Raw genomic sequence first — 20,731 nt, forward strand, 5'->3', positions numbered from 1 at the left:
GTATTAAAGTTTTCAACTAATATGCATATTGGCCTGCGGCTCTGTGCTGGTTATACTGTAGCACCTCTGCTACCGCTCTGAAGTCAGCTAGTGTATTCAGAACAAGTTGTTGGCAGGTTTTCGCTCTTTCTGTTTCGCACCCCACCCAACGTGTGGTGAGCTGTACATTTTTCAGGTCACGGTTCCCCCCTCCTTTTCTCCCACTCCTTCCCCCCCCACCACTTTTCCTTTCATCCCCAACCTTCTTTTCTTTCCTTTCTTTACAGACACTCAAAATTCACCCCCACCAGTTGCAAGTATCTTAGTGCCTAGATTATCGGGGGTTTATGGTTGATTATTTCATCGGACCCCGCACTTACAGAGGTCGTGATTTACATTAGGGGGAGCTTTTTCCTCTCCCTGGTGCTTTATGTTACCAAAATATAAGGTACTCTGTAGCGGTCTCTATGACTGAACAATATGTTATTTTGTGCATTGTGGGCTTGAACCCATGACTGTTTCTTAGCTTTTTATTGTACTGTATTGTGATGTCAAATGCCTCAATAAACTCTTATTGGTTAAAAAAAAAAAATAATAATAAAAGTGTTAATATTTGACCATTTATGTAAAACTTTACTACAACAAAATTAGCAAATTTAGAATAAAACCACATTCCTCTGTTTAGATCTTTTATTTAGAATAATAAAAATACATCTTTCTCAAACAACGTCTTTATAGCAGGAGCCGGGGCATGGCGGCCCTTGTCTCAAGAATACAATATATTCTGCCATGGGCCGTAGACACAGCTTTGGTTTGTTGATCAAATTTTGATGGCTCTACAAAAGAGAAATATTGTTTCTCCATTTAAGATTACACTACATCTACCATGATGCTTTGGGATTAACTAATAGCAATTGTCTAGTGGGTACTGAATGAATGCAATGTCACACAAATGCATGAATGAATTACATATAGGGGGCTGCAACAGTCCACATGGCTAGCCTTGATGGATCTGACATATATTATATTATATTCTTACCTTCCAATAGATTGGACTTGACACTGAATATGTTAATTTTTGTCAGAATGTAACCATTTTATTAAATTATAATGCTAATGGCCTGAATCAGGCACCAGCTACTAATATCTTTAAATGACTCCAGTGTTGGGATCTTTCTTAGTATAGGCCTTGTTAAATAAGCAAATCTGCTGGTGCGTTGGATTGCTTATAGATCAGTCCAGTGAGATATCACTCTCTCACCATTTACTTTGTTATTGATTCTATGCCATTACAGGCCAATGAAAGGAAATGATTGCCAATGGCCCTACATGTCAGGCCATGTGACTCAATCTAGTAACCGAGGTGCCAAAACCACATTGCCAGAAGGGTGTATGATTTCAGTGGGTGATTCATCTAACCAGAACTGATCTTTTAAATCAGTAAAAGAAAAAAAAACATATATCTGACAATTAAATGAGTGTGATTATTGTCTGACATATTCACCATGCACTGACCACACCCCATCCATGGCTAAATGACCAATATACTTTTAATGTACATTTCTTGCACTCCTGAGCGCTGACTACCCCCGAGGAAAAACTGGCACACACTGACACTGATAGAATTTGATCTTGCTTCAAGTAGTGAACAGCCACTTCACTTTACTTATTCCATAAGGCCAAAGCTTATTTGGCCCTACCTCTCCTGTGGGTCACAGGATTGCACTTTGTTATGCATTCCTATTGCCCGTGTTCAGCAGTGGGCTTAAATCTGCTGTCGGGTGATGTCATCCGGCTCTGGAGGAATCCTGACTTTAATGTCAGGATCCACCCAGATGCCTGGACCTGCAGCTGGCTCAGCCTCTCAGCATGCAGTTGAGAGCTTGACCCAGCCCCTCTTGTCCCCTCCACAACCCAGCATTCCAGTGTGTGTGGGAGGGGCAGAGCAGAGAGACAGTGACTGACTCTCTGGTCACTGAAGGCTTAGAGGTAGCAGGGGACATTGATCTGATGCTCCACCCACCTACGTAGGCGAGTACAAATGTTTATTTTTTGTTAAATTTCTATACTTCTTTTTTAAATTGGTCCAGCTTTCACTAATTTATGTATACATATACTATACCTGAAGGACTGCTGTGAAAGCGGAGAATCACTGTAGTAGTGACCACAACTACAATGATCATGGCTGTCTTCTGGGTCCCCAAGCCAAGTGGCTGCCCTGCTAATAATAACCATAGTGAGTTGCTTGCGTGGCATGGCTGCCATTCAAAGAACAGATTGTTTTTCTATCTGATTGGTTAAGGTGGATATAGTGATGCCTCACCCCTTCCCCAATCAGAGAACAACTTTAATTCACTGAAAAAATGCAAGGTGCTCTAGTAATGGCATTAGTGCTGAATGAGTAACCCCCCTGTGATTAGTATGCAGCAAGGCAGCTGCTTGGCATGGGACCCGGAAGACAGAGGCAACCAGTGCAATGGTGTTGAATACACAGTGATTCTCTGATTTCACAGCATTCCCACGAGTATGGCGTATTCAAGCTGGACCAATGTAACTATGCAATAAAATCCATACCTGGATTTCATCTTTAAATATCTAGGGCAGGATACTTGTGTGGGACATGGGAGAGGTGACAAAACACTGGTATGACCCTACAAATAACAACAGTGTAACTATATGAATGCTGCTGTTTTCATGCATGGGAAAAGTAGGGCTCTTAAGATATTGCTGGACTACAACAAAGTGATCCTTTCCTTTGCTAGTCAGTGCATGCAGTGTATACAATAAATGGGAAACTTAACCCCCTCTCCCTAGCACCATATACTCATCTTGTCTAGCTCCCCTTGCTGTGCTGTATGGTCTCCGGGCATGGAAAAGAAAGCCCTCTCTGTAAGCTCCAGACCTGCTTGTCAAAGCTTACACAGACTGTGGACCTCATATGTCAGCCCTACACCAATCATGAGGCACCGGCATTGTCACATGGAAGAGGGGGAGTAAATCACTCATACCCAGAAGTTCTAATGGAGAAACTAAGCTGTGCATGAGAAAGGAAAAGGAATGAGTATTTAAAGATGCTAAAGGGGAGAAGATATGTTTTCTTTTGCCCAGAATGCACAGAGGGGTCACTTTGAAAACAGTGTATAGTCTTGCATATAATGCCACACACAGCCCATTAATGCTATAGCACCTTTGATGAAAGAATACATTGACGGCTTATTGGCTCTGTCAAGTTACCAGAGTAACATAACCATATACAGTAGCAAGGATTGTAATAAATCTAAACACTATTTACCCGTGGTCCATGCCTAAAACATTATTTGTTTCCTACAGACACTTTAAGCCTTCCCATGTTCAAAACTGCTTTATCGTATAGCAGGGCACTGAGAAGAATTCCAATAGAAGCTGAGCCAACAGAAAGACCAAATAATAGGATTAATTCACTAAGACACAAGAATTATTTTAAGTATATTCCTTATTTTAGCTCAGATAATTTACTCCTAAAATGTTTAGTTATTGGTTACGTGTGAAATTATTTTGTCACATGAATTGACCATCTAATTGTAGCTGCCAAGCGTTTTCAGTTGGTAAAAGTAAAAGAAATTCAAAGCTCATCTTTATGACAATGAATACAAGAACTGGAACCTGAGACTTACACTTGCAAAACATATGGGGAAAAAAATTGTTTGTCAGGTCAACTGTGCATTTAATTCTGTGTCTGACATTCCATCCTGAAGAACTACTGTCCATGGAAGAACCGATATGACTAAATGACAATTTTGCCTACATTGTTTGAACGGAAAAGCAGTTAATATACAGTTTGATGCAAAGTGAAAAAAACTACAAAGATGTGGTGGAGGCAGTTGATGACTAATGTATAAACCAGTAAAGCAGGGATATGCAATTAGTGGACCTTCAGCTGTTGCAGAACTACAATTCCCATGAGGCATAGCAAGACTCTGACAGCCACAAGCATGACACCCAGAGGCAGAAGCATTATGGGACTTGTAGTTTTGCAATAGCTGGAGGTCCGCTAATTGCATATCTCTGCAGTAAAGCTTCCCAGAACTCAGAACCTCTGCATATGTGTTTACTAATCTGCACTCTAATCTGGGAGCACCAGCATGGAGACATATAGGGCTCACTCAGATGGCTCTTGGACCCATCCAGTGTGCTGAGCCACTTTTTTCTGCATCTGCATTCACCTTGAAGCTGCATGCGAGCAGCCTATACAAGTGGATGCAGATACAGCGACAGCTTGGACACAGACACATGTCAAAATTTGACATATGTTCATGAGCGGGCGTCTGCATTCAGATCCATGCACCTTCTCTTGAACAATATATTAAGCTAATTTTTTCTGAAAGTTCAGCTGAGCTTTAAGGATGCAGGCACTTTATAATTCATTCTATCATAGGGTAAGCTTCCGCTATGATTTGCCCATCGTTTAAACATATCAAAATATGTCCCAATGTTATGCTGTGTACTCGTGGCTCAAAATTCCAAGTAATGTCTGCTTAACTGGCCATAAACCGAGTCATGGGTGGCCCTGTTGGCACTACTCAGCTCGACAAATTAAATGGCTAAAAAAATTCCAAGTAATGTCTGCACAACTGGCCATAAACCAAGCCATGGGTGGCCCTGTTGGCACTACTCAGCTCGACAAATTAAATGCCTCAAAATTCCAAGTAATGTCTGCACAACTGGCCATAAACCGAGCCATGGGTGGCCCTGTTGGCACTACTCAGCTCAAAAAATTAAATGGCTCAAAATTCCAAGTAATTTCTGCTCAACTGGCCATAAACCGAGCCATGGGTGGCCCTGCTGACTCTACTCAGCTCAACAAATTCAATGGAGACATATAGGGCTCATTCAGATGGCTGTAGAACCCATCCAGCGTGCTGTGACACTTTTTTCTGCATCTGCATCCGCTTTGGAGCTGCATGCAAGCAGCCTATACAAGTGGGTGAAGATACAGCGACAGCTTGGGCACAGACACATGTCAAAATTTGACATGTGTTTATGAGCGGGTGCCTGCATTCAGATCCAGACATCCGCTCTTGAACAGTGTATTAAGCACATTTCTTCTGAAAGTTCAGCTGAGCTTTAAGGATGCGGGCACTAATTAATTCTATCATAGGGTAAGCTTCAGCTAAGATTTTCTCATTGTTTAAACTTATCAAAATATGTTAAGCTGGGTACACGTGGCTCAAAATTCCAGGTGATTCCTGCTGAACTGGCCATAAACCAAGCTGAGGGTGGCCCTATTGGCACTACTCAGCTCAACAAATTCAATATGAAAATTTAGGGAGTCGGTTAGAAAACTCTCAGACCAACAATAACTGCAGTTAATCAGAGAAAGGTGGTATGAATACAATAACCAGCAAGGGAGATTTTTACTTCCAAGCTGTTTAGTGTGGATGAAAGAATCAAATGACTTCCCTCATTCACTATACAGGTCTGAACAAGAAAAATCTTAAGGCTAGCTTTAATAGTCATATGAATTATAGTAGGTCCATGCATGCCAAGCACCTTGATTGTGGTGAGTTAACAAATATAAAAAAATATTTGCAACTGAGAACTCCACTTTTATTTAAATGCCACCTAGTAGGTAGTATTTGGGTCCTGTGTGCGCTAAAGCCTTTTAAGCAGTAGATTACAGTTCACAACCTGAGTGCCTAACAAATTGTGTGTCTGTTCTTTCTTCCAAAAACTATCTTTTTTTCCTTTCTTTCATCATGCATTGAAGTATGGGGGAAAAGGAGCTGCCAGACACAGGTGTTTTGAATGGTTTAGGTCTCGTTCACATAGACGTGCTTAAGCTTACATCTACGCGAAGGACTGTTTTTTCCCACATGGAAGGCATGGATGTTTTATGCATCCACATGCAGGCAGTGCCATTCATGTCTATGGGAATGGGCATCCTGTGGGGGTAAAAACGGCCCTTTGCTTGCCTGTACACTTTATTGCCCTCATATAAATGAAGCCTTACAAATACAGTTAGAGGTATGGACACCAAGTAAACAGGATAATCATTTTTTCTATCTAAAGGGTTGTTTTGCATTGTGTCTATGTTGTGCGGTCAGTTTGGATGCAAAAAAAAGTCTTCTACAGGGCAGTTTCCAAAAATGAAGACATACAACGAACAGCGAATTGATCACTAGGCACCAAAGGATTAAATCACAATGAAGAGGTAACAATTTTGTTTGCCAGACGCACATGTTCTACTACCAAAAAATTGAAGGCAGGGTTATTCGTGGAAGGAGCATCAGGCACAATCTGAAATGTACACAATTCACAAATACAAGGGAGAGGGTATGTGGAAGTCAGGAAGCTTTTCCTCCACAGGCCCGACAGCAAGCCTTCCGGTAATACCAGTGTGAGCACAGCTTCACCTTCAGCACCAGCGAGCAGTTTGCAGTAGCCTTGTCTTCACAAGCTTCATCTAGATCAAAAAAAGAAAATTATGCATATTATAAGGCCTTATTCTTGTACTGTTTGCCTTAACCACTTAAAGATTTATCCCCTTAATGACCAGGTCATTTTTTGCCATAAGGCACTATGTCGCTTTAATTGACAATTGCGCGGTCGTGCGACACTGTACCCAAACAAAATTGATGTCCTTTTTTTTTCAAAAACAGAGCTTTCTTTTGGTGGTATTTGATCACCTCCGCGTTTTTTATTTTTTGTGCTATAAACAAAAAAAGTGAAAAAAAAAAAACAAAAAAAAACAATATGTTTTACTTTTTGCTATAATACAAATAAAAATAAAAGTCTTCATCAGTTTAGGCCAATATGTATTCTTCTACATATTTTTGGTAAAAAAATTGCAATAAGCGTATACTGATTGGTTTGCGCAAAAGTTAGAGCGTTTACAAAATAGGGGATAGACCTATGGCATTTTTTTTAATTTTTTTTTTTTTTTTTAAACTAGTAATGGTGGTGATCAGCGATTTTTAGCAGGACTTTTTTGGGACCATTGACATTTATATAGCGATCAGAGCTTAAAAATAGTTACTGATTACTGTATAAATGTCACTGGCAGGGAAGGGGTTAACACTAGGGGGCAATTAAGGGGTTAAGTGTGTTACCTGGGAGTGTTTCTAACTGTATGGGGGCTGGGTTGACTGGAGGAGGAGAGAGATCGATGATCCTGATTACTAGGATCAGTAGATCTCTCTCTAACTCCCCTCTCAGAACAGGGATCTGTCTGTTTACATTGACAGATCCCCGTTCTGGCTCTCATTTCCATGATCGCGGGTGGCCAGCGGACATTGCGGCCTCAGGCTGCACCCATCATGTCCCCGCCGGACATCGTGTGCGCACCTGCTACGGCTCATCAAATGTGCCGACCTGCCGCCGTGTAATGAGGATGGCTGGTCGGCAAGTGGTTAAAGCATAACTAAAAGCAAATGTTTTTTTTTTTTAGTTGTGTATAGAGGAGAGATGGATTAGAACACCTGTCAATTTTCATTGCTGTCTGTGTCCCCGTTAGGGACATTCACCCTCTCTATTCGTCCTGTTTACTATTATCATTGAATGTGAAAGTAAAAGAAAATTTTGGGGTGTCCCCAGAAATGTAATAAAAGGGAAATATTCCAATGGGGACACTGAATCTGATAACCTGGAGGTTTCCAAGAGATGACCTTCATTTCCTCTGACAGCAAGTGAAGGGAAATCTCCCCAACGGGACAAAAATTGAAAAAATAAACCTTACAGGGGCGATAACCCTCCCTTACTCTATCCAAAATGAAGAAAAAAGTTTTGCTTATAATTCTACTTTAAAGCGATTTATGTAGAAACATTTATATTTTTACATGTGCAGTATTGTATGTCAGTTACCATCCCTGAAATGCGTACTGTATTTCACTAAACCTTCCGGCTCAGCAATTCCTGGGATAAAATCTATGAGGAAAGTTCTGAACATCAGAAAGTAAAGCTGGCTATATGCTAGTAGAATTTCCTTTATCATTTTTTGTTTTAAGAACATTGATTCGGGCTACTCAAGAGAACTATGTTCCTCCCTTCCTTACCGAATAGGAAAAGGATTCACAAGTCTTCTAACTTCTAGAGGTTGCAGGACAACGCATATTCTCTAATGTCAGTCCCAAGTGCTGGAGATGTGGCTTGATCCTCCACATTTTCTGGTCACGTCAGCGACACCAACCTTTCTGGAAGGATGTACGTGCCCCGATTCATAACTTTACTGAACAGAACTCAGCAACATACCCCCTACACCGCAGCTACTTGTCTAAATGAAAATACCAGCATTCTCTGGTGAGACATCCTATTAATGCGGACAAAGCATGTATCCCAGGACCTCACTTCATCCCTGAGGAGACAGGAAGCTTGCTTCCGTAAGACATGGTTCTACTGGACCCAGTTCAGCTTTACTAAGAGATACCGTGAACTGCTTACAACCAACTCATTGTGACCAGATCAGTGATTTGTCGAAGGACTGTCCCTCCTATTCCACCACCCCCTTACCCTACCAAAATCCCCAAGCCTCCCTTTTTTTTCTCTCCACACATCTCCCTGTTATCTTCTTTTTTTTCCCCTCACTGCATTTTTTTCTTTCTCTCAATAACATCTGTGAAATATACACTATATTACCAAAAGTATTGGGACACCTGCCTTTACACGCACATGAAATGTAATGGCATCCCAGTCTTAGTCTTAGTTGGCCCACCCTTTACAGCTATAACAGCTTCAAATCTTCTGGGAAGCCTGTCCACAAGGCTTAGGAGCGTGTCTATGAGAATGTTTGACCATTCTTCTAGAAGTGCATTTGTGAGGTCAGGCACTGATGTGGACAGGAAGGCCCGGATCGCAGTCTCTGCTTTAATTCATCCCAAAGGTGTTCTGTCGGGTTGAAGTGCAGGCCAGCCAAGTTCCTCCACCCCATACTCGCTCATCCATGTCTTTAGGAACCTTGCTTTGTGCACTGGTCCAAATCATTTGGTGGAGGGGGCATTATGGGGTGGGGTTGGGCTTGGCCCCTTAGTTCCAGTGAAGGGAACTCTTAAAGCGTTGGCATAACAAGACATTTTGGACAATTTCATGCTCCCAACTTTGTGGGAACAGTTTGGGGATGGCCCCTTCATGTTTCAACATGACTGTGCACCCGTGCACAAAGCAAGGTTTGGGTTTTGGCAAAAGTTACAAACTATGATATATATAGTTACATAGTTGCATAGAAGGTGAGGTGGAAAAAAGACACAAGTCCATCAAGTGCAACCTATATAAACTGGAATTAAAAAACATATTATACTAGTAATGGCAGTGATCAGCAACTTATAGTGGTACTGCGATATTGTACTGGACTATCTAACACTACCTGACACTTTTGACACTTTGTGGGAACCAATGAAACTAATACAGTGATCACTGATAAAAATATACACTGTCACTCTACTGACACTGACTGGGAAGGGGCAAAACATATAGGGCAATCAAAGGGTTAAATGTGTGCCTGACCAGTGTTTTTGTGCTTCCTATGTGGTGTTTTTACAAAGGGATGTGCTGGATTTTATTCGCTGCTCCACAGGGAGGAAAAATCCAGCACATCCCCGATGACAGGACAGAGCTCTGCTTTGTTTACATAGGCAGAGCTCAGCTCTGACATTCTCCTCGCTGTTCAGCGGGTGCCAATGGACCTATCAGTGGCCGACGCCTGGTAACCGGCATCTGTTGTGACGACCCAGCGGCACGCTTGCATGCCCCCTACCCAGAAGTGGCAGCACAAAAGAGCCTGCCTTGCCACTGTATAATGGCATTATGTGGTCAGCAAGCTGTTAAAAGCAAACAACATTTTTCCTTCATCAGTGTCAATGCATTTTAAAGCCCAACCCTGGTAAACTAAAAAATTACCCCTAGCAATGGGGAGTTTGCCTGCACTGCAAGGGTTAATTACTCAATTAGGTCTACCAGAACAAAATAAAATAAAATTAAATTACCCGATTCTCCACTCCTCCCCGCAGCTAGCTTCTTCTCCCCCACACTCCAGTGGTCTAGGGTCCTGACATCATCAAGACCAAAGCAAGGTCAATAGCCCTGCATTGGATGTGATGACATTGAGGGGCACCACTGGAACATGGGGAGCGCCATCTACCAGGGGAGCACAGGATCAGGTCCTTCTGTGATCGCTGCAGTGTGTGACACTGCTGATCACAGATTAAGGTCAAGGGCCAATCAGCGACTCTTTATCACATGATCAGCTGTGTCCATTCACAGCTGATCAGGATGGAAACAGAAGCCAGTTATCGGCACTCCTTTCCTTACGATGACAGAGTGAGGAGAAGAGAGACGATAACTGGCTTGTGTAACAGAGCCATGTACACTGATAATTAGGGCATGGATTAGCAGTGTCCTGATTATTAGTGCAGTCCCAACAGTGCCCACCAGTGCTGCCAATCAGTGCCCAGCAATGCTGTCAATCAGTGCCCATCAGTGCCTCCCTATTGGTGCCTTCTCATCAGGGCCCACCAGTGCAGCCTATCAGTGCCCATCAATGCCCTTCAGTACCACCACCTAATCTGTGCAGCCTCATTAGTGCCATCTTATCAGTTCCCAGCAGTGCGGCCTATCAGTGCCCATCAGTGCCATCTCATCAGTGCAGCCCGTCAGTGTTCATCAATGCCCATCAGTGCCACCTTATCAGTGCCCATCAGTGAAGGAGAAAAATTATCTAAAAATTTCATTTTAAGATTTTCTGTCTTTTTTCATATATTTAGTTAAAAATAAAAAAATAAACTCAGTCTTGATTAAAATAAAGCTCTATTTGTGTGAAAAATATTATAAAAATTTAGAGTACAGTGTTGCCTGACTGTACAATTGTCAAAGTGTGACAGCTCTGAAAGCTGAAAATTGGCTTGGGCAGGAAGAGTCTAAATGTGCCCAGTAGGCAAGTAGTTAAAGTGTACCTTCAGTCATTTTTTCAACTTTCCATCTATTAAATCTTCTGCCCTTGTTGTTTTAACTTTGGATAGTAAAACATTTTTTTTTCTGCCAGTAAATCCCATATACAGCCCACTTCCTGTTTCTTGTCTGGTCATTAACCCAGGCTTATAACATTATGCACAGCTCTCTCTCACTCTCATGAGAGTTTGCCAGGAAGGGAGGGGGGTGAGTCATAAGAGGGCCAATGAGAGCTGCAGGGCTGGAGGTCTGCCTCTGTAAATACAGGAAGTGAACAGGCAGCAGCTTTAGCTGCCCACAGTTAGAATGGCTGCAGCCAGACTCAGGAGGGAGGTTTCTGCAGCACTTTTGGCAAGTACAGAATCACAGTATATATAAAATAATATGCAAAGTGGTTGGAGGGAAGCTTCAGAATGGCAAAGATGTTTTTATTACAAATTATGTGAGCAGACTGCAGTTTCTTTTTAAGTACAATTTGGCACATAACATCTAGAGCTCGGAAAAGCAATCAAAAGACTTTAAAAATGTGGGAAATTGTAATTAATTAGGTTATTGTCTTCTTTGGTAGGTTAAAATGAGGAGGCGAATTCTGGCAACCATTCAACTTTCTAGTTACAGGCTGAGTACAAAGAGGATGAGGCAGCACAGATCAGTTGGGAAAGAATATGTCAGGGATGGATTAGGTGTATCACAGTGTACTCTCTTCTGATTTCAGACCTGTCCCTAACGGATCTGCATCCATTCTGCAATCCTTGCGTGGGAGTAGAGCTACTCCAAGAGTAATTACACATGGCTGGTGTTTTACTGTTTCTAAACCTCCATTTACCTTTTACTGATTGCCTGCTTTCATAAAAGAAAACACAATCTAATGGATGATTCAGAAGTATACAAAGATACTGTATGCACAATTGTTACAGTATATGTCATATTGCAATTAAATTGTAGGAAAATGCCTCAACATCGCCATCTGCTGTGCTGGGCAGTGGAACTTCACTCTCTCAATCAACATTGACTATTTGTAATCCTTATGTTGCTAGCATTAGTAAATAGAAAGGAAAGGGATCATAGTTATTTGTTTAAGACCGGTTGCACCGGTTGGAGTAAAAGATGTGTTTTTTACTGTTCTGAAATTAGATGCATTGTTGTCTATGAGACATTGCACAAAGCTGAGTAAAGATCAGTCATACGGCATTGAGTACAGAGCAGTAAAACATACCAGTAAATAGAAAATGTTACATTTAAGTGCAGTAAATAACTTGTGTGTTAACTTATTTAATGTTTACACGAGTAAAAGTGAGTATATTATAATACTGGCAATGAGGATTTTTAACTGTCTATACGCTTCAGTGTTCAGATGAGGTTATCCAGCGTTCATGGCAAAGATGCCAAATTGCGCCCACCCATAATGTGCAAGCTAAGGGGTTCCTACACTCAGCAGTTACTCACTTGTCAAATCATTGCCTATGCCACTACTCCTGTCTGCCTTGCAACAGAAGAAAGGTACAGTAAACTATTGCTCCCAGGGTGCCGTATCTCCCACCCCCACCCACCCCTGGTACGCTTGCATACCTTTACTCATCTATACTCAACATTTCTCAGGTCTTTACACACAGTTTTTGGACCCCTGCACACGGGCGTCACAAGTTTCATTAGTAACTGTCATTTTAACGTCTGTGTGCCTTAAACTTTTTTTTTTTTTTACATTTTATCAGTTACCTGCTGGTTTCCATGTCTAGGTAAATTATGTCCTACATCCCAGGAGTCTTCAGGACCTAGAGGCGATTCAGTTCGCATTGTGCGCTATACAAGTATTTCATTCATTCATTCATTCAGGAGGGGAGGAGGTTTTTTTTTTTTATCTAAGCACACCCTCCTGCCTGCATGCCTGTGGTAAGGGCTGATGGATTTCAGGAAGTAAATGCTACATAGTTTCATAGTTAGTAAGGTTGAATAAAGACACCAGTCCATCTGGTTCAACCTGAGTAAGTGTCTACAATTGTCCCTATCCCTGTATATTGCACACTCACATCAGTCTCTGCCCTCAAGGAGCCCCCAATCCCAGGTCCCCATTCATATACTAGGGCCAATTTTGGACAGAACCCAATTAACCTACCTGCATGTCTTTGGATTGTGGGAGGAAACCCATGCAGGCACAGAGAGAAGGTGCAAAATCCAGGCAGGTAGTGTCATGGTTGGGATTTGAACCAGCAACCCTTCTTACAGCTGGGTGAGAGTGCCAACCACTACACCACTGTGCCGTCCAAAATGGCTCATCAACAAAATAAGACATGGATGGATGGGGGGAGTTTGTTTTGAATAACAAAAATGAATACATTTAGTTTGTAGATCGTGGTGTTCAGATGCAGTGAAGTTCCCCTTTAAGACTAAATGAACACGGAATCAAAGGTATACAATAATCTTAAGGTGGACCTGCACTCACAGTTTCACCATTGCCTACTTTTAACATTCCTCCACGTTCACCTCCCCCCCCCCTTCCGGTTACACATTTGGTAATTGTTTTTTTGGGGGGGGGGGGGGAGGGAGCAAGTAAAATTTTCAGCATGTACTTGCTCCCACTATCTCATTCAAGATGTTGCACTCAATCCCGTCTGCCTGCAGTTTGCTGTGACCACGTCACACATCCCAGCAGGCTACAGGTTCTCACAGCAGTCCACTGTCTTGTACATACATAGTAGGGAACTGGCAGTGAGTCATCCTGAATCCAAGATGGCGGCCTGAATGCCTAACAAGCGGTGAAGACTTTAGGTGCTGAGAAGACAGCGCTGGACCTCATGAACTGGTAAGTATGTGTGTTTAAATGTCAGCTACACTGAAAACGAATGTATCAGAATTTTTCATTTAACCATTTACCGCCCGCCATATAGGCTGGTCTCATATGACATCTCCAGCATATTAAGCAGCTGCGTCGATCGCGCTGATCGTTGTTGCGGTGTGTCACCCTGACACACCTCAACTCCAATCTAGGTAAAGGGTCTCTGACGGAGACTCTTAACCACATGATCAGCTGTGTCCAATCATAGCTGATAAGTAAGTAAAAGATAAGTAAAAGATATAGTAGGCTTAAAGAGGTAATAAACTTTGTACTACCACTTGTACCTACAGGCAAGCCTACAGTAAGGATTACCTGTAGGTACTGTGAATATTTCCTAAACTTGCACAGTTTAGGAGATATTCAGAGTGCATGAAGCTGCCTACAGTCCCAGGCCTTCAGAGCCCGTGCCGCAAATGGCAGCTCCAGGACCCATTTGCAGGAGTGACATCATCGCGCCCCTGGCCACACGTATACCTGGAGGACACAAACCCAGAAGGAAGACCGGGTAAGACGTCAGCTTTCTCAGCGGTGATAGTGCAGCACTGGAGGGGTTCGATTTTAAGGTAAGTCTCTCATAATGTGCTAGTTTGTGATGCATACTAGCACATTATGACATTGCCTTGCAGGGAAGTTTTATTTATTTTTTCCCAACAACTGCAGTTTACTATCGCTTTAATAAAGATCTTTGGTTTCAGCCTCACTATTGCAATTTTTAAATCTCAACGGATTTGAAAAAAGCGGCTTTTTAAAATCGGGATCTTAATCCTGGTGGATAAGCTTTGTAAATTGAATCTATTACTGTCTTTAAAATATTACATTAGACAGTCTAATCCAGTGACCAAAAAAAAAAGCTAGCAATTTACAGCATCAACAAAATATTACCCTCTATTATATGAAATGTAAGAATACATATGAGTTTTTGTATTAGGGCCAATGTTAAGCCAAGGACTTTACTAATTTATAAAAATACATCTAAAGTTGAACTCCATTAAGACGGTTTTTTATTTTACAACTAAAAAACAGTAGTAAATCTAAAATCGGTCCCTTTTTGCTAGCTGGCGAGACAAAATACCCTTTTCTTGTGTACATTTTTCTGGTTGTAATATAAAATATGTGCTGCATGCCTAATGTTTCTTATGCAGTCCACTGATTTTTTATTTTTTTTTACTTTAAATAAATGAACCATGCTTGTGCTTGTTTTACGAATAAAGGTAGGTGGTAAGTGTGTGGGTTTGGGTTATAGGTAAGGTTAGCGTTACACAATGGCTCATGCTCTTTGATGAGAAACATAAAGAATCTTTGGACCTGTTCATACAGCTATGACTCATTACAGATCTGTATGCAAGGGACTAATATAATGGGAGAGAAGCTGTACACAGAAACCATCGTCAGCTGTGACAAAAAGGCAGAAATATCATTGAGAAGAGAGCCAGTAAGACTAAAGCCCCGTACACACGAGAGGACTTATGTCCGACAGACTTCCGAAGGAGTTCCGTCGGAGTTCTGCTGGAATTCCGACGGAGTTCTGACAGACTTTTCGGCTGAGCGGACTTGGCCACACACGATCACACTAAACTCCGACGGATTCGAACGTGATGACGTACGACTCGGCTCGAATAAGGAAGTTCATAGCCAGTAGCCAATAGCTGCCCTAGCGTCGGTTTTAGTCCGTCAGACTAGCACACACACGAGCGGATTTTTCGAAGGGGACCGGGTCCGGCGGAGTTCCTTCGGAAAAATTTGAAGCATGTTCCATATTCTAAAGTCCTTCGGACTTTGGCGAGTCAAAAGTCCGTTGCAGCCCACACACGATCGGATAGTCTGACGGACTCAGTCCTTCGGACTTTGGATGTTGTAAAGTCCGCTCGTGTGTACGCGGCATAAGGGGTATCAGCATCAAAAGTAAATACAATTTATGAAAATTTCTTTAAATGAGTGCAGCAATCAACCAAAAGTGCATTTTTGTCTGAATTAAGGGAAGCTTGAGCTATGAGGGTTATTTTATGGACCAGATTACATTTTAGGGTTTAACTGTTAGGCTACTTTCAGATTGGGGCGTTGTGGGCATTGGAGGTAAAGAGGTGCTATATTTAGTGCCGCTTTACTGTTGTTTTAGCGAGGCTATTCGGCCGCTAGCGGGGTGGTTTTAACCCCTGCTAGCAGCTGAAGAAAGGGTTAAAACTCTCCACAGCGGCGCTATGCCGGCAGTTTAGCGGCACTGCCCCATTCTTTTCAATGGGAAGGGGCACTTTAGGAGTGGTGAATACACATCTCCAAAGATGTGGCTTGCAGGACTTTTTGTACTGTCCTGCAAACGCACCACTCCATGTTGTTCAGGAAAGTGAACTTATCCTTTCACTACTCTACCTAATGCCAATTAAAGGGACTATTAGGAAAGGAATATGCATAAATCTGGTGTCATTTTGGAACCTCTCTCCAGGGTAGAGGAGGCAATAAAGCTGTTTATACACATAAAGATTTCTCTTGTTCAGCTCATGGACTTAGAAATCACTTGATTCACCCATTTACGCTAAACAACGTAGATGGTTGAGTCTGCTGTGCCGACTACTGTAGTCTGACAGAAGGCACCCATGGCTGTCAAAATACCTTAATAGTGACTGCATCTGACTGGATGTAGATGTTGTTCGTCCGAGAATTTTCCACCTGGCTCCTTTGAAAAAAGTTGATTGCTGAATTGAGTTTTGTTGAAATGGGTGGTGCCGACAGAGACACCAACAGGACAAATTTTGGTCTATTCAGCAGGAATCAGCTTTATGGCCAGTTTAAAAAAATTACTTCAAAATATTGTTCTTATACAAACCATGTACACCTTTATCAGTGCAAAGCTATAAATATAGAGGTCCTGAAAATGGAATCCAACACCATCCTCTTGGACCCTTCCTATTGTGTTGCTCCTTTCTGGTCTCCATTACCATGCAGTGAGCATGTAATTACCAGTTTGCACCAAGTGGAGAGGTGCTCTGTGGCAGCACTACATGGGAACCTAATGCTTCGAGGTGCAAGGTGAAATGATGCTTCCCTGGCACTAAGTCATGTGTTATCAAATCACAGGATAAAGTGCAGGGGACATTCTTGAGAGCATCATGCTAGCGATCAGCAACTTTTATTCTTTCCTCTACCATAGAGGATCTTCTAACACCAGTTGTCTGCCCATCACATTCTGTATTTTTATTTACTGTGCGGCAGGAAAGAGTTTGCTGTGGTATAAGGACAAACCTGGTTTTCCAATGAGACAGGAGCCCAGTCATAGCTCTGACTACTCTATCCCTTGATTCCAACATGACTGACCATTACACTGATCCTGTTTACCCAAAACATGCCCGTATGTGGCTTACCTCTAACCCCACTTGACATGTACAGTATAGTTCAACATATAGCAGATCTATAGTATTATTTGATAAAAGCAGCTCAAACACGTCAGGCTTTGGCAATGGTTAAGCTAGTTGTGTTATAATGTTAGAAATAATGACAAAACAATTTATGACACATGGTCATGTCAAGTTGATATCACGTATAGGAAGGGGTTACATAGATTGGCTTTTACTCTGATATGATTCTCTAATTTCCATTCTTTTTCTGAAGAGGCAGAATTAAACAATAACATCTTACCTGGAGCTTCAGTTGGGCAAGATTGAAGTTGACAAGTCTGGCTACTTTCTGGTTTTGTAGACGGATCACATCCTTGGCTCATCTCTTCTCCCTGATAGCACTTCACTTCTCTCAGCTGATGTCCAGAGCCACAGGTCTTACTGCACTGTGTAAAAAAGATTCAGATCTCATTGGACTCAGCTGAAAATAACTGTTACCTTTTAAAAATAAATATACTGATCCTGGTGTTTTACTTTGGAAATGTAACTCTTTGGAATCTTGTTAGTTTACATTACAGAGAATGCAGCAAGAGGACTTTTTTTTGGGGGGGGACTAAAAACTCCTCGGCCCCCACCCCTGATTGGCTCTTTGGTTAAAATGGATTCCGCTGCTGCCAAAAGCCAATCAGGAGTGCAAGGCTCACGTGGACATCTAGATCAAGAAGGGGGATCAGGTAAGTATTAGGGGGGCTGCTGCACCCAGGTTTTTTAGAATACATGAGGGTAAAAAACACTGTGCCTTTACAACTACTTTAACTACTTAAAAAAAGCTGCCTGTTTACAATTCTCAGTAGCTAAAGTTCAAATTACATACATAACTGAATGATTCATAGGGTCGTCTTATCTTCCTTCTGCTCTGTAGGACTCAGTACAGATTTTTCAATGCAGAGAAACAAGCTAAAAGCAAATAAATCTGCATTTTTTTTTTTTTTGCAGATTTGTTTGCTTTTAGATTTTTTTATGCACTGTTTATTAAATCTTTGTTTGGAAACGATAGATTTGACAGAAATAATGAAAAATATAGTTTCCATTTATTGTATGCCCACCTGCTGCAACATAGCAGTGCTTCCAGTTCACTGCCCAAATAGGAATTGTGATGTTAAGAGAAGGAAAGAGGACTTAAAGGGGTTGTAAAGGTTTGTTTTTTATTTTCTACATAGGTTCCTCTAAGCTAGTGCATTGTTGGTTCACTTACCTTTTCCTTCGAATTCCCTTCTAAATGTTTTTTTTCTTTGTCTGAATATCTCACTTCCTGTTTCTCCTCAGTAAACTTCTCACCATCATCCGAGCTGGTGGTTAGTCAGCCAGAACAGCTTACTGAACAGCTTACTGAGGAGGAACAGGAAGTGAGAAATTCAGACAAAGAAAACAAAGAAAAAAAACATTTATAAGGGAAATCGAAGGAAAAGGTAAGTGAAGCAACAATGCACTAGCTTAGAGGAACCTATTTAGAAAATAAAAAACAAACCTTTACAACCCCTTTAAGCTGGCCATGCACTATACATTTTCTTATACAATTTCCTTTAGATGATTTCATACAAACTAAAAGTGTATAGGTTTGACCTCATAGTATATGGTTTTGGTAAATCTGAAAGAAAATTGTATAATGTATGGTGAATCACTGGGGGAGAGAGAGGCCGTTATAGTCACATGTAAAGACAAACCAAACGTTGTTTTTAGAGGCTTGAATATATTCATGTATAAAAAAAATTAGTAAACCAGCAGTTTTGATCAACCTACACCTACAAGAGAGACTACACCTCTAAGATTTCAAATTCTATCATGACCTATAATATCTTGTTTTAACAAGTTAAAAAAAAATTAAATATGTTTAACATTAGGAAAATGTATAATGTCATCTTGAATGTACATGCTATAATTTCTAAATTTTTAGTCATGGTTGTCCCTAATAAAACTCACTGGTTCCCATTCAGATGCTGTCCAGTGATGGTCACATGGAGGTCCCAGGCAGGGCTTCTCAGATGAAGGTTTTAGGCTCTCATCACATTGGCTGACCTCTGTTGAGCATTTGACCTCCCTCTTCACCACTCCCTCCAATCCACAGGAAGCTGAGCACTGCACAAAGGACATGAAAAATTAACTGCAGTTCTATAGATAAAGCCAGTTATCATCTGTTAAAAAATGCGTGTCACTGGTGTAAAAAAATAAAAATAAATATATATATATATATATATATATATATAACTGTGTCTTTAAATTAAAAGTCAGGTCTGCTGCAGTAATGAATGCGGGGTATTAAAAATTTTTACAGTGAAAAGTGCTACTGCACTGATCTTAAAAATATAAGACAGAATAAAATAAAAATTGATGATTATAATCAATAGATAAACAGTCCCCTTGACCCTCTGTATATATAGAGCATCCAAATCCCATGTGCACAAATTCACTTAATAAATATTGGAATAAACTTTTTTTTCGTGTTTTCCGAGATTGGCATGGGGTTCAAGCCTCAATCTGATGTAGGCTGGGGCAGGAAGTGATGTCAGCACTTCCTGCCCCGGCTAGCATCAGATCGAGGCTTGAATCGCATGCTGATCTGGGGAGACAGAAAACTGTGCTAGCTAGCCCTAAAAATAACCCCTGGAGAGTGTACATTTACATACCTATTTTATTGTCTTAAATACATTTTTAAACATGTTGCGCAATGATGGTTGTCTGCTTTCCATGAGATATCAAGATTGATGAGGTAAAAGGAGTAACCGTTGGCAACCAGTTTGAGAAATCCTCAAGAGAGTGGTGTGGTTAACCCAGCATAAACAAAATGCGCATTTTTTACTTGTTTTTGGTGAGTGCCCATTTCAGAAGGTGGTGGTGTCTCAGTAATTGGTGAAAAGTTTATTGACAGATGACGGATGTGAATTTGTGCAGATAAACGCCGATGTCACTTCCTGCCCCCAGCCCACATCAGATCGAGGCTTAAACCACACGCCGATCTCAGGACACAGAAAAAAGTTTATTCCAGTCATGGATGTGAATTTGTGCACGTGGAATTTACATATTCCATATACCTGTATACAGAGGATCAAAAGGACTGGGTATCATTTGATTATTATCATTCTTTTTATTTTATTGTATCTTATATATTTTTTTGCTACGCTATGCAGGATTGAGGAAATGTAGTTTTATGCAGTAATTATTTGATGTATCACATATAATATTTGTTCACGTGCTTTGTGTTAAGTTATCATCTGTTGACATAAAGGTTATGAAAAAAATAGCAATGGTATTCTTGCAACAGAAAACACGAGTACATATATGAAGTAGTTTCTCTCCAGTAACCGAGAACACTTTCTGGTAACCAAATCCAAGGAAAGATATCCGGTACCCAACGTGTTTCAGGTTCAAAGTTCTTTCATCAGGGGTATTTGTATAGGAGATTTTAAATTAGAAATATGGTGAATGGCACCACAATCAAACACAAGAGTATAAAGGCAAGACTGAATTTAACATTGTCAGTAGATGGCGTGTGTACAGGTCTAAGCCCTTGTACACACGGTCGGAGATTCCGACAACCAAATCCGTCGGATTTTGTCCGTCGGATTTTGGCCGAAACTGTTGCATACACACGGTCGGACAAAGTTGTTGGAAAATCTGA

General features: G+C 41.2%; 1 protein-coding gene across 2 annotated transcripts in view; it reads right to left on the reverse strand.

Moving 5' to 3' along the window:
- Positions 1–655: 655 nt before the first annotated feature.
- Positions 656–20,731, reverse strand: part of LOC143928289 (ADAMTS-like protein 2) — a 98,067-nt gene continuing 77,991 nt past the window's right edge. For both annotated transcript variants that reach the window (XM_077453079.1, XM_077453080.1), the window contains exons 14-16: positions 19,036–19,191; positions 17,357–17,501; positions 656–6,421 (exon numbers count right to left, since the gene is read on the reverse strand). In XM_077453079.1, the coding sequence (XP_077309205.1) occupies positions 6,303–6,421; positions 17,357–17,501; positions 19,036–19,191 (420 nt within the window). In that variant the 3' untranslated portion in view covers positions 656–6,302. The remainder of the gene's footprint in view (positions 6,422–17,356; positions 17,502–19,035; positions 19,192–20,731) is intronic.

This window comes from Lithobates pipiens, unplaced genomic scaffold, assembly GCF_037356315.1.
Source record: "Lithobates pipiens isolate NorthernLeopardFrog02 unplaced genomic scaffold, aLitPip1_a1.2 Scaffold_23, whole genome shotgun sequence".
NCBI lineage: Eukaryota > Metazoa > Chordata > Amphibia > Anura > Ranidae > Lithobates > Lithobates pipiens.